The sequence below is a fragment of the Sapajus apella genome, unplaced genomic scaffold, assembly GCF_009761245.1.
Source record: "Sapajus apella isolate SASKATOON/1434 unplaced genomic scaffold, GSC_monkey_1.0 scaffold32, whole genome shotgun sequence".
Lineage (NCBI taxonomy): Eukaryota > Metazoa > Chordata > Mammalia > Primates > Cebidae > Sapajus > Sapajus apella.
In genome coordinates this window covers 17,119,531-17,134,043 of record NW_022436972.1, presented here as the reverse complement: position 1 = coordinate 17,134,043, position 14,513 = coordinate 17,119,531, and the positions used below count along the sequence as shown (strand labels likewise).

The 14,513-nt window shown below is 38.4% G+C and overlaps 1 protein-coding gene across 7 annotated transcripts in view; it reads left to right on the top strand.

Annotated features, from left to right (window-relative positions):
* FNDC3A (fibronectin type III domain containing 3A) overlaps nucleotides 1-14,513 on the top strand; it is a 198,404-nt gene that overhangs the window by 68,187 nt on the left and 115,704 nt on the right. For all 7 annotated transcript variants that reach the window (XM_032294622.1, XM_032294623.1, XM_032294630.1 and 4 more), the window contains one exon: nucleotides 7,672-7,747. In XM_032294622.1, the coding sequence (XP_032150513.1) occupies nucleotides 7,672-7,747 (76 nt within the window). The remainder of the gene's footprint in view (nucleotides 1-7,671; nucleotides 7,748-14,513) is intronic.

Genomic DNA, 14,513 nt, shown 5'->3' with positions numbered 1-14,513 from the left:
TTGGATTTGACAGTGGATTCTTAAATATGACACCAAAAGCACAAAAACCAAAATAAGACAAATTGGAAATTTTTATGCATCAAAGAACATTGTCAAAGATGTGAAAGACAGTCTAGAGAATGCTAGAAACCGTTTTGTTGTTGTTTGTTTGTTTGTTTTGAGATGGAGCTCTAGCTTTGTTGCTCAGGCTGGGGTGCAGTGGTGTGATCATGGCTCACTACAACCTCTGCCTCCTGGGTTCAAGTGATTCTTCTGCCTCAGCCTCCTGAGCAGCTGGCATTACAGGTACCTGCCACCATGCCTTGCTAATTTTTGTATTTTTAGTAGAGACAGGGTTTCACCATGTTGGCCAGGCTGGTCCCAAACTCCTGACCTCAAGTGATCCTCCCACCTCGGCCTCCCAAAGTGCTGGAATTACAGGCATGAGCTACCACACTGGCTGATAGAAACTATTTTGAATCATGTATCTCTTAGGGGTCTAGTATCCACAATATAGAAATAACTGTTACTCAGAAAAAGTGAGTCCACTCAAAATTGGGCAAATGACTTAAAAAAACTTTTCTCCAAAGAAGATGGAGTGGCCAGCAAACACATGAAAAGATGCTCAACCTCATTAGTCATTAGGGAAATGCAAATCAAAACCAAAAGATACTTTATACCCACTAGGATAGACATAATTAAAAAGTGGAATAACAAACTGGCAAGAATGTAGAGCAAGTGGAATCCTTATACATTTTTTTAGGCACATAAAATGGTGCAGCCACAGTAGAAAAGTTTGGTGGTTCTTCAGAAAGTTAAACGTAAGATTACCATATGATCCAACTCTTCACTGCTACGTGTGTATCCAAAAGAATTGAAAACAAGACATACTTTTGTGAATGAATGTTTATAGCAGCACTATTCTAAATAATCAAAAGGTGGAAATAGCCTAAATGTCCATCATAATTTGCATGGATAAATTGTGGCATATTCATACAATGGAATGTTATTTAGCCATAAAAAGGAAGTGCTGAGGCTAGGCATGGTGGCTCAGGCCTGTAATCTCAGCGCTTTGGAAGGCTGAGGTGGGTGCATCACCCGAGGTCTAGAGTTTCAGACCAGCCTGGCCAACATGGTGAAACCCCATCTCGATTAAAAATACAAAAATTAGGCTGGGCATGGTGACTCAGCCTGTAATCCCCGCACTTTGGGAGGCCGAAGCAGGCAGATCACCTGAGGTCAGGAGTTTGAGACCAACCTGGTCAACATGGCAAAACCCCATCTCTACTAAAAATACAAAAATTAGCCCAATGTGGTGGCACAAGCCTGTTATCTCAGCTACTCCGGAGGCTGAGACAGGAGAATCATTTGAACCCAGGAGGTGGAGGTTACAGTGAGCCAAGATTGCACCATTGCATTCCGGCCTGGGCAACAAGAGTAAAACTCTGTCTCAAAAAAATAAAAAAAAAGTATTAGCTAGGTGTGGCCTCATATGCCAGTAGTCCTAGCTCCTTCCTTGGTAGGCTGAAGCAGGAGAATCACTTGAACCTAGGAGGCGGAGGTTGCAGTGAACTAAGATTGCGCCACTGTACTCCAGCCAGGGAGATAGAGTGAGAATCCCATCTCAAAAAAAAAGAAAAAAAAAGTGCTGTTGCATGCTACAACTCGGTTGAACCTTGTGCTGAGTAAAAGAAGCCAGGTCACAAAAGATCACATATTGTATGATGTTGTTTATAGTAAACATTCAAAATAGGTAAATCCATAAAAATAGAAAGCATTGGTAATTACCAGGGGCTTGGAATAGGGAAGAATGTAGAGTGACTACTTAATAGGCATGGGATTTTCTTTTGAGTGATGAAAGTGTTTTGGAACTATATCTGGAGGTGGTGGTTGTACAGCATTGTGAATGTACCATATGCACTGAAGGTTACACTTTAATATGGTTAATTTTATGTTATATGAATTTCACCTTAATAAAAATGTTAATAGTTACAGAAATTGATTATAACATTGATTTTTTAAAAGAATCCGTGAGTCCATATTGAGACTTAAAAAATATTAAAATTGAAAGAGGGGGCTTGTGTTTTAGAGACAAGATATCACTGTCACCCAGGCTGGAGTACAGTGGCATGATCATAGCTCACTGCAGCCTCAAACTCCTGGACTCAAGTAATTCCGCTGCCCCAGCCTCCTAAGTAGCTGAGACTACAAGCTTGCACCACAATGCCTGGCTCCCCTCCCGTCCTCTCCCCTCCCTTCTTTCTTTTTCTCTCATAGGGTTGTGTTGTGTTGCCTAGGCTGGTCTCAAACTCCTGACCTTACACCTCCCAAGTGATCCTTCTGCCTCAGTCTCCCAGGTGGCTGAGATTACAGGCATGAGCTGCCACACCCAACGGAAGGCTCTTGGAGAAGAATACTGACTAATACTTTTAGAATTTTTTTTTAAGTCACCATTTTACAGTCACAATAGTAATAACTGATTTGGTAATTGCTGAAATCATGTGAAGACTTGCCAGGGATGAGAATATTCACAAAGCCTGAAAGTATCACCATATTGATTATTACTATCAAAGGGAAACTGTGCCTTTCCAATAGTGACAATCTGACAGATACCATCTTAACCAAGTGATCAAACCTTACACCACCAAGGTGTACTCTAAAACCATTTAGCAAAAAGAGTGAGAGTGAGCAAATGTGGCAACATATTAATTGGTGAATCTAGGCGAAGGTTACATGGGTGTTCATTGAGGCATGCTTGCAATTTTTCTGTAGGTTTAAATTTTTTTAAAGTAAGTTGGAGCAAAGATGAAATTTGGATATGACCCTTTCCTGTTTAATAGCCTTGCCTGAAAGTTAACAATTGAACTCCTTAGCCTACTAGTTAAGGATCTTTATGATTCAGCCCGTTTATCTTTCCAGTCTTACCTTCTCCCATCACATTTCTCAAACTAGTTTATTTGTCAGCTATGCCACACTACTTCCTCTTATTCAGATTGTTCAGGTTGTCTTTCACCCTCCATACACACTACGTGTGGCCTCTCCTTGAAGTTTCCTTTTCCTGTCTTTATCTTGTAAACTTCTGTTTGTCCCTCCGAATTCTGTGTAGTTTATCATCTCCTGCAGGAATCTTCCCTGATCATCCTAGGTTGAGTGGATGCTTATAATGCATTGCTCATATTCCTATTATAACACTTGTTACACTTTAAGTTAATTGGCTATTATAACACTTGTTACACTTTAAATTAATTGGCTAAGTACTTGTCTGTTTTCTCCCTAGACTAGTAACTTCTTAAGGCCTTGGACTGTGATTTATTTTTCTTCTTTTGGTGTTCACAGTACCTGCAAGAGTGTGTACCACACAGTAGCTATTTAATAAATTTTTATATAAAAGAATAAAGTTCACCTCCTACTATTTCCCTGTACATTTTAACTTAAGATAGATCTGTTTGTCTTCATTTTTACTTAATATCAGTTTTAAATATGCTGTGTTTGGTTTTCTTAGTTTTATTTCTTTTTCTCAACTTTATATAGTGAATGATTTTGTTACAGGAATTATTAGTATTTTATGGAATTCCACAGTAGAACTAGTACATGATAGGATTTGATCTGATAAGTATAAACATTTCTTGCATAGCTATACTACATTGCTAAACACTGGGGGAGAATATAATGGATGTAAAATTCTGGCAATTTAGACAATGAGCTCATGTTTTCTAACATTAAAGCCAAATCCAGAACTCGTTTTTATACAAATAAAACTTCTGGATTTAGCAGAGATGTAATATGTTTTTAAAAGGAAAGAAACTCATGTTTTTAAAAATGATTTTGTAATATAAAGTCCTTTATAGTGTTGACCTAAAAGGAAGAAACTGAGGCAAAATTGATGTAAGTAGAGCTTATTTGGGCCAGGATTGAGGATTGTAACCCAGGAGCGTGATGAATTCAAGTTGCCCTGAATGTGGACTCCAATTAGCAGCAGTTACAAGTATGTTCTGAAAGGAAGAGAAGCAATTCCTAAATTGTTTCCAAGAAATTACATTAATATAACTTAAGCTATTGATTGGGTATGCATTATTCCTTGTATCACAGATTCCAGGAAAATGAAGATAATGGGTCAGTCAGTTAGTCAGGAACAAAGTATCTTTAAACAATTTCCCCTGGGCATGGGTGCATAGCATGTGACTAAAGTCCCATACTCACATCTCTCTGGGCCTGATAAATTTTACATGCCTTACATAGCTCAGACTGCTCTGAGCTGTTTTTCTTTTCTTAGTAGCATAAAATGAAACCCAGAAGGTATAAAGGAAAACATATCGATAAAATAATAATTCTGCATAAAAATGTAAAACTCTAGTGTAGCAAAACAGATTTTTTAATTTGAAAAACTGGAGAAAATATCTGTTATTATGGCAAAGGGCTCTCACAAATCAGTGGAACAAATTCAAACAACTCAATTGAAAAACAGGTAAAGGACATTAATTAATAGTTTGTGGAAAAAGAAGTTAAGATTGCTGACAAATATAGAAATATTGCCCCATCCCCCCTGCAAAATACCTAGTGGTTTGTTGACCTAGCAAGCAACAAACAAGTATCCACAAAAACACAGGCTTTGATCAATAGAAGTTGTATTATCTATCACAAGGAAAGAGAACACTGAATAGTGTTCAAAGCAGTGTCTTCCTGAGGGAAAGTGACAGGAAGGTCAGTGGAGAAGGGAGAAGATATGTCATCACATGTAGAGGAGGGGTCCCAGTGGTGCCGACACAAGTCAGTCACTATGGCAGCACATAGGTCGCATGTAATGATAATGAAGCTATAGCTCCTCCTGGAGTGGAGACTATATCATGGTGATGTGGAAAGTTCACTTAGGTTCATCTGTATAAGTTGCTGGGGTCTTGTCAATAGCTGATTCCAACCAACTAGATGACCACATAACATATAGGGTTCAGGAAAAAACAGGTGGTGAGGCAGGAGGCCATGAAGCAAGCTGACTGTTCATATTGATTAAATTCTTACAGTCCTGTGGAGATCTTCCACGTCTGCTTACAATATAACGAATGAGTAGGTCTGTATACTGCTGTGGAAAGCTTTTCTGAGTGAAAAAATTCATCATACTTTTCAATTCCTGATTCAAGTTATTTATTGTTGTGTAACAAACTAACACAAGACTTAGTGCCTCAAATCAACAACCATTTCTTTGCTCTATTTCTGCTCTCTGGGCAGAGCTCAACTGGGCAATCTTTCCAGTGGTCTTGCCTAGAATCACTCACCTACTTAAAGAGTCAACTGGAGCTGTAAGCCTGCAATGGGCTGGTCAAGCAGCTCTCCCCATCTTTGTGGGCTCTTCAGCAGAGGATCTGGACCTTCTTTACACGATAGCTCAGAACCCAAGAGGGCACTTTCCAAGAGTCACAGGCACCAGTATCTAAGTGCTTAAGAAAACCAAGTCACATGGCCAAGCCCAGAGTTAGTGTTCAGGACCACGCCATATGTAATACCAAGAGGTGTGATTCACTGGGGCCACCAATGTAACCACACTTCCTGATTTATGTTACATACCTATTTATCTGTTTATTGCCACTTTTCCATTAAAATGTATCATCTGCAACGGGATGGGTTCTGCCTATCTTGTTCACTTATATCAGCCTAGAACAAGATATACTACATTGTTGGATTTCAGTAAATTCTTGCTGAATATGTATATCTAGTAAGATCTTGTGTTTAAAGAAAATGGTGTGTATAAAAATTAGCCAGTTGTGGTGGCATGTGCTTGTAGTCCCAGCTACTCCTACTCGGGATGCTGAAGCAGGAGACTCACTTGAACCCAGGAAGTGGGAAGCGGAGGTTGCAGTGAGCTGAGAGCGCACCATTGCACTCTAGCCTGGGCAACAAGAACAACACGCTATCTCAAAAAGAAAAGAAAAGAAAATGGTGTTTATTAGGGGAGGGAGGTATTTCTGCGTACATAATAAGCTTCTGGAAAGATAAACATAATGGTTTTATAATTAAACATGATGGTTTCTGGACTTGAAAACGAATGAGGGGGCAGAGGGGACCTTTTATTCTGTGTATTTCATTTACATTGTGTATTTCCATGACTATCTCAGTTTTATAACTTAAAAAATTTTATTTTCTCAGACATTTATAGGAAATACTGCAATTAGAGTACAAGGCCAAGCAGCTTGTAAACATGATATAAAGTTGTCTGGCCAGTATGATAGCGTTCTTAAGAACATTCAAGTTTATGCTAAATGAATGTTACTATTCTCCTACTCAACAAAGATTTATTGAGTATATAATAAGTACTACAGTATATTGTTTTGGGTATCTCAGTGACAAGATTCTTTGTTCTTTCAGAGTTCTATTAGTTCAATTGGCAGACCTAGTTGGATGAGTAGAAAAATGCCAAATTATAAATACCTTTGAAAATTCTAAGAAAAAATACTGTATATCTGTATTCATTTGGTTATTAAAACAATCATTTGGAGCCAAGCCTAGCAGATAAGATTTTGGGTCAGAGACAAAAAAATAAAATAGACTTTTTCATTTGTGACTTCTGAACTAACTCTCAAGGCAATCTGGAAAAAAGTAGTTTTAGTTCTTCTGAGTTCTCTAGAGTAGATGTCTCATGCATTTAGTTTATTGTTAGATAATCTAAAGAGTATCTGACATTTATGATGCCCAAGAAACACTTATTGAAGAAATATTTAATAGGCTTCACTTATTGCTGCTTACTGTGTATGTACACACTGTATCTGCGCACTGTGTATGTGCTTTACATATATGTTATCTGTTAATCCTTCAACAGCCCTGCCATATAATCATTATAGATCTCAGTTTTCAGACTAGGCAACAAAGACTTAAGTAGCTCTTAAGTGGTGAAGCAGATTGAAAGCCAAGATCAGAGCTGCTTCAAAATTTATATTCTTTTTTTTTAACTTTTTAAAAATATATACTCTAAGTTCTGGGATACATGTGCAGAACGTGCAAGTTTGTTACCTAGGTATACATGTGCCATGGTAGTTTGCTGCACCCATCAACCCATCATCTACATTAGGTATTTCTCCTAATGCTATCCCTCCCATTGCCCCCCTCCATCCTCAAAGCTTATATTCTTAATGACTATTCCTTTTTGCCTTTCCACCAAACCCATTCATATGAGAATAGCATTATTTTACATCTGTGTATTCTTGCATGTTTATCCAAAAAACAATGTCACTGGTTTTTAATTACCTCAGTGACGACTTTATGGGCAAAAGTGTAGAGGCAGGAAGGTATGTTTGGCTAGACTGGAGTGGCTTATAACAGACATGATGAAATGGGTAAAGATGTAATAAATTGTAGGCCAGGCACAGTGGCTCATGATACTTAGCAACTGGTAAACTTGCTTAGATGATCTAAATATTCTGTGGTTTGACTCCATCTTTGTTTCAGAGTGAAATTTGTTGACTTTTCTTTCCAATGAAAGTGTGTCACTTTGTTTTTTTATTCCCTTGACTTTTGGCTTAAATCTAACCTCCAGAAAAATGAGAAAATATTTTTTTAGCAAACCCACATCATGAACATGTAATCCCCATTTTCCTTCCCAGTTTCATAAGGTTAAATAGCTCACATCTGCTCTGTTACTATTTTTATATTCTGATTTGCTTTTTTTTGTTGTTTTGATTAATACTTCTTTCCCTCATTTTTAAGGTTATTCTGGTACAAGTTAATCCGGGGGAAGCATTTACAATAAGAAGAGAAGATGGACAGTTTCAGTGCATTACAGGTAAGAATGGTAATGAGAATAATCATTTGAGACCAAAAACCACAAAAATTTATGGTACATAATAGTGTATATGCCTATGGTTTCTTCCTTCTTTCTCACTACCACCACACAAAAGCACAAACTCTAGGATATCTTAGCATTTAAGTATTGCAGTATCATTCTTACTGGTCTCTTTGCCCTGGTTTTCTGATTATATTGATTATTCTTGATATATTATGTTGTTCATGTCTCTTCCCTGTTCAGAATCTTTATTGAATCTAGGCCAGGCTCCTTAGTTTTTCAAAATGATTATTTCAACTTTTCAGTCTTGTTCCCACTTCCCCTTCAAATTGCTTTCCTTCGGTTTTTCTAATTGGCTTATTTGCTGTCTTTTGCATCTATCTTGTGCTGTGTGTTTTTTCCCTTATTTAGAATTCACCCTTATCCCGCACCCCCAGCCTATCCTGATCCTACCAGTGCTTCAAGACTGAGCTAGTCCTACCTTTAATAGGTTTTTTGTAAAGTCTTTGTTTAGTGAGCATCTCCTTAGTACTGTTGACTTTTGGGTCAGGCAGTTCTTTGGTCAAAGGGACTGTTTTGGGAATTGTAGGATGTTTAGTGGAATTCCTGGCCTCTACCCAATAGCCCTTACCCTCACTCGTTCATTTATGACAAATAGAAAAGTCTCTAGGTATCCCCAAATATTCCCTGAGGAGCAAAATTGCCCCCAGTTGAGAACCACCTTTTTACGTGAAGATGAGAGCAATAAAAAGGTGATGGCTTTGGAATTAGAGAAAGAACCTAGGCTTAAATCCCAGCTCTGCTGCTTACTAGCTACATGACCTTGTACGTGTTATTTAACCTCTGTAAGTACTATTTTTTTTTTTTTTTTTTTTTTGAGATAGAATCTCACTCTGTCACCCAGGCTGGAATGCAGTGGCTCAATCTCGGCTCATTGCCTCTTGGGTTCAAGCGTTTCTCCTGCCTCAGCCTCCTGAGTATGTGGGATTACAGGCGCCCACCTCTACGCTCGGCTAATTTTTTCACTTTTAGTAGAGTCAGGGTTTCACCATGTTGGCCAGACTGGTCTTGAACTCCTGACCTTGGATGATCCTCCCGCCTCAGCGTCCCAAAATGCTGGGATCACAGGCATGAGCTACTGTACATAGCCCTCTGTATTTATATTTCTCATCAGTAAAATTCTCATCCCTTTCAATAATACACCTTATAAGAGAATTGTGAGGGTTCCTAATATGCATGTAATGTACTCTGAACCATCCTGGCACATATAAGTCACTCAATAAATGGGGTGAGTGCTGTAGTGTTATTGTTAATACAAAGTGATCTCCATCACTTGTGAAACCCCATCATACCAATTATTACACTATTCATTTACCAGATAACCATGCCATCTTGTAATACTTCTTTTATTTGTATTTTTAAAGTTATTCAAATTTTGTATTGTTTAACATAAAATGTTTATTCAGTCTCTCCAAGTAAGGTCTAAGCACTTTGAGGACACATACCATTTCTTACATTTTTTTGTATCCCCTTCAATTCTTGGCCTTCTACATATTGGGTACCTAACTGATAGTTATTGCTTTAGTTTAAAAAGGGAAGACAAGGTGCAGTGGGTCATGCTTGTTATCCCAGTGCTTTGAGAGAATAAGGCAGAAGGACCTCTTGAGGCCAGTAATACGAGACTAGCCTGGGCAGCAGAACAAGACCCTGCCTCTACCAAAAATTTAAAAATTAGGCATCCTGGCACACACCTGCTGTCCTAGCTACTCAAGAGACTTAAGGTTGGAGGATTGCTTGAGCCCAAGAATTTGAGGCTGCAGTGAGCTGTGGTCATACCAGTGCACTCCAGCCTGGGTGACAAAGTGAGACGCTGTCTCAGAATAAAATTAAATTTAAAAAGAGCATTAGAGGTGAGGTGTTCATATACTTTGTCATCTTTCAAACTGGAATACTTTTAAGAGTGAAAGGACTCTAGCACTTATTTCAAGACAACTGATGTAAAGCAAGACTGTCTCGGCCAGGCAAACCTCCTGTCTTTCTTCTATTTTACCTAGGTTGTCCAATCTGTTTAATCAAAGAAGAAATAGACCTAACGCTTTTCAGAAAAGTAATTAGTTCAGTAATTAAAATTAATTTTTCCCCTCTTTTTTAAAATTATACTTTAAGTTCTGGGATACATGTGCAGAATGTGCAAGTTTGTTACATAGGTATACATGTGCCGTGGTAGTTTGCTGCACGCATCAACCCATCATCTACATTAGGTATTTCTCCTAATGCTGTCCCTCCCCTTGCCCCCCACCACCCTCAAAGCTTATACTCTTAAGACTATTCCTTTTTGCCTTTCCACCAAACCCATTCATATGAGAATAGCATTGTTTTGCATCTGTGTATTCTTGCATGTTTGTCCAAAAAACATTTATTAAATAGGGAATCCTTTCCCCATTGCTTGTTTCTGTCAGGTTTATCAAAGACCAGATGGTTATAGATGTGTACACATCTGTAGATGTGTAGACTACAGGTACGTGCCACCACGCCTGGCTAATTTTTCACAGAGTTGAGGTCTCACTATGTTACCCAAGATACTCTCAAACTCCTGAACTAAGCAGTCCTCGCATCTCAGCCTCCCAAAGCACTGTGATTACAGGGATGGACAATTGCACCTGGCCCAATATTTGTTTCAAAAAATACAGTTTTAATATTTTTAAGGAAAAGAAGTAAAAATATCTACATTGTTCTTTTGATTTAATTATTTTTTAATTGTCCCATATCATTCTTTCTGGGTCCTCTTCAGAATTTGATGTCTGTGTGCCCTTAGTTCTTTACCTTATTTCATGTCCTTTTGGATCATGCACGACTCTTAAATATCTAAAAGTGTGTAGTCTTCTGTTTTGCTACTTGTCCATTCTGGTCATTGGTTAGGTCTGTTTATGTTGCCTGGTATGAACCCATACCTCATTTGTTTTTTCTTCTTTAACCACTATACACTGGCTTTAACTTAAATATTTGATTACTTTTGAAATGAGAGTACTATCTTGAGTCTGCCTCAGATTTTCTCTATTGAGAGGTATTTTGAAATGATCTACCTTGTCATGTTTTTACAGTGAAGTGCTTTGATAGCATGTCAACAGATTGTCTTGTATGATGAGAGATTCTATGAAAATTAAGTATTTTTGCCTAGTAACTTGTAATGCATAAATGTAAAAAATTATTGAATGGGGAAAATTTTAGGTTTTATATTGATAGATCTTTGTAGCATGTGCTAAAGACTACCTTTCTTAGTTTTATTTTGTGGAGAGTTATGAAAAATAGGGAATTAGGTAAGTTTCTAAATTTGGGTTACTGGGAAGGTCATAGAAGCATATTTCATAGAGCATATGTGGTAAGCACTAAGAATCCTGTGTAGAGCTAGCTCTCCTGATGACAAATTGATATCCTCCTTTAGATATCATCTGTTTTGTGAAGCCCTTGCTTCAGTTTCTCTTCTCATTTAGCCATAGGCACACATATAGAAACCATTGAAGGCAGATATTTTTTACATGTTTGTAGCCCTAATGCTTTGCATAGCACCCAGCACATAGAGATTCTCAATAAATGTTTAAGGTGAGGGAAGAAGAGAAAAAGACAGATGTTTCTTGAGCGTTTCTATGTGTCAAGCAAGTAGATCTGTTATAGACAACAGTTGTAGCTAAAAACCCTCCTTATAAGAGGCAGATATGACTTTTCTCTTTTCTTCTGTAGTGCCTCAAAATGAATAAGTAGGGCTGACGAGTAAGAATGTATTAGCTATGTAGGCGTTTTGCACTGTTTTGGCACTTCTACTTTGGTGTGATTCCATCCCACAACTTGTAAGAGAGAAAATTATAAAAAGTGAAAAATATAAAGACCATTTATGCTTGAATAATTTTTCTATGCTCTGGTCCCTTCAAATATTATGTTTTAGAAAGACAAACAAAAATATTGTTGATTATTTAATGCTTTTAATCTAATAGGGTGGTAGTTAAGCACAAGGGTACTAAGGTTTAAGTTCAGACTTTGCCACTTACTATTCTATCAGTCAGATTATATTCACTATATATCGTGTCTTACGCTTGTTTATGTAAATAGTGTATGTATGTATACACATCATGTAGGACTTAGAACATAATTTTGTCATAGAGATTATTAGGCTGTACCTTTTTAGATATATTATTTATATCTGTGAAACCATAGAACCCAAGGCCCACATCAGATATACAGTCGCTAATTACACTGACAATGGTTTAACCACATCTACATTACAATTTTTCTGCAACATGGCTTCTACAGTTGCATTTCAGCAAAAACAAAGACCTTTATTCTTCATCCATTCGCTTATTCAGTATTCAGTGAGGGGCAAAAAATGCATAAACAAGCACTCTTTATTTCCTCATACTTATTTGTCAGACTTTCTTATATACCTTTATGGGGAGATGAAATAAAATTTGGTCGTCAGACTGTTGCCAGTCTACAACTTTGTCTCATGTTGTGTTATTCAGGGTTTTGTTCTCTAGGGCTTTCTTTCTGAGCATTTTAAATCAGTACCCTTTTTTAAAAACAAAAATAAATAACATGTTTATGAAATGCTTAAGTGTCAGACAGTTGTTAATGTTGATAATTCAACATTTTGACCTATCAAAAAAAAAGATAGGTCAAAAACAAAGGATAGACCCAGAATGGTGGCTCACTCTTATAATTCCAGCACTTTGGGAGGCAGGTGGGTGGAACACCTGAGGTCAGGAGTTTGAGACCAACCTGACCAACATGTTGAAGCCCTGTCTGTACTAAAGCTACAAAAATTAGCTGGGCGTGGTGGAGCATTTCTATGTGTCAAGCAAGTAGATCTGTTGCAGACAACAGTTGTAGCTAAAAACCCTCCTTATAAGAGGCAGGTACGGCATTTTCTCTTTTCTTCTGTAATGCCTATGTGTCAAGCAATCAGAAATGATCTGTTGTCTATAACAGATCTACTTGCTTGACACATAGAAATCCCAGCTACTTGGGAGGCTGAGGCAGGAGAATTGCTTGAACCCTGGAAGTGGAGGTTGCAGTGAGCTGAGATCACACCACTGCACTCCAGCCTGGGTGACAGAAGGAGACTCCATCTCAAAAACAAAAACCTGATAGGATAAAATTTAATAGGAGTAAATATTAAGTTCTACATTTTGATTTTTAAAATTAACTACATAGGTACTGTAGTACTGTGTATATGTTGGGGTTCCTTTTTTGAAATTTAATCTTGTCTATAAAGCACCAAAGAGTTTAAGATGATGTTGAGACTCCTGTCCCTATTCCTTTTCCTTCCTAATAGCTCAGTCCTGAAGCTATTAGGTAAGGCAGAACAATTTAGACAATGCACTAGTGGGACTGGGAGAGGTGAGCTGCAGTTCCCCAGAGTAAGATGTCAGAGCCCTAATTGAGTGAGGACCATATCACATCAGAGAATAGCCTAGTGTAGGGAGTTAGAGCCCAAGCAGCATGAAGAGAGAATTCACACAAGAAGGCAGCCTGGTATAGGGAGTCAGCATATAAAGCTGAGGAGGGTATCCTCAAGAAGGCATATAGTGTGGCATATAAGAACTTGAGCAGGATGAGGCAGTCATTGATACAATGCTTGGGGATCCAGGATGGGGAATCAGAGCTCAAATAAGAGTGATCTGTGTGGCATGGTAGCCTGACCTGGTTTGTAGGATCCCCAGCATGGTCAGACAGAATACAACCTGGGGATGTATTAGAGTGAAAAGTCAGAGCCTAACTAGGGTAAAAAGGGCATCCACTCAGAGCTGGTCTAATTAGGAAGTCATCATCAATGCCATGATTGTACCCCTGTCCCTTCTCCACTAAGAACTCAGTATTACTTGCTTCTAGCACAGATACCACTTCTGCAATAGGAATGGCGTAACCACCCACCACTGCCGGCCAAACTATCAGCACCTGTAGGAGTGATGGTCTTTACCTCATACCAAGGAGACTCCTGAAACACACAAAGGAGCGTCAGATTCTATGCACTACAATAAATGACAGTGTCCACTACAGTGCAAGAGAAGACAACTTTATGAATAGAACTTGCTTATTTTAGCAGAACTAGAACTGGAGCTAAATATGAGTCATCTATTGAACCACGTTTGCAAAGAGAAAACAAATGAAATCTTGGACTACAAAAATAGAAATGCAAGTTTGAAAAGGATGGTGATATATGCTGGTTTAGATAGTATCCTTTTAACATGTTTATTTGTTGTTGTTGTTGTTTTTGAGACAGTTTCACTCTTGTTGCCCAGACTGGAGTGCAATGGTGCTATCTCAGCTCACCTCAACTTCTGCCTCCCAGATTCAAGCATTTCTCCTGCCTCAGCCTCCCGAGCAGCTGGGATTACAGGCATGCACCACCATGCTTGGGCAATTTTGTATTTTTAGTAGAGATGGGGTTTCTCCATGTTGGTCAGGCTTGTCTCAAACTCCTTACCTCAGGTGATCCTCCTGCCTCAGCCTCCCAAAGTGCTGGGATTACAGGCGTGAGCCACCGGTAAAAGAAGTATTGACAGACTGGGATTGTCCCAAGAAAGATAGCCAGGAGATAGAAGCATGAAATCATCTTTATAAAACACCATAGAAATACTTGACGGATGTTTCATGTAGAAAAGAGGGCAGTGACTTGAAATATGTTACTGCACCTTAGAGAGCAGAATTTAGACATAAGCAGGCGAGAGTTATAAAGAAGCAGGTTTTTTTTTTTTTGAGGTGAAGTCTCACT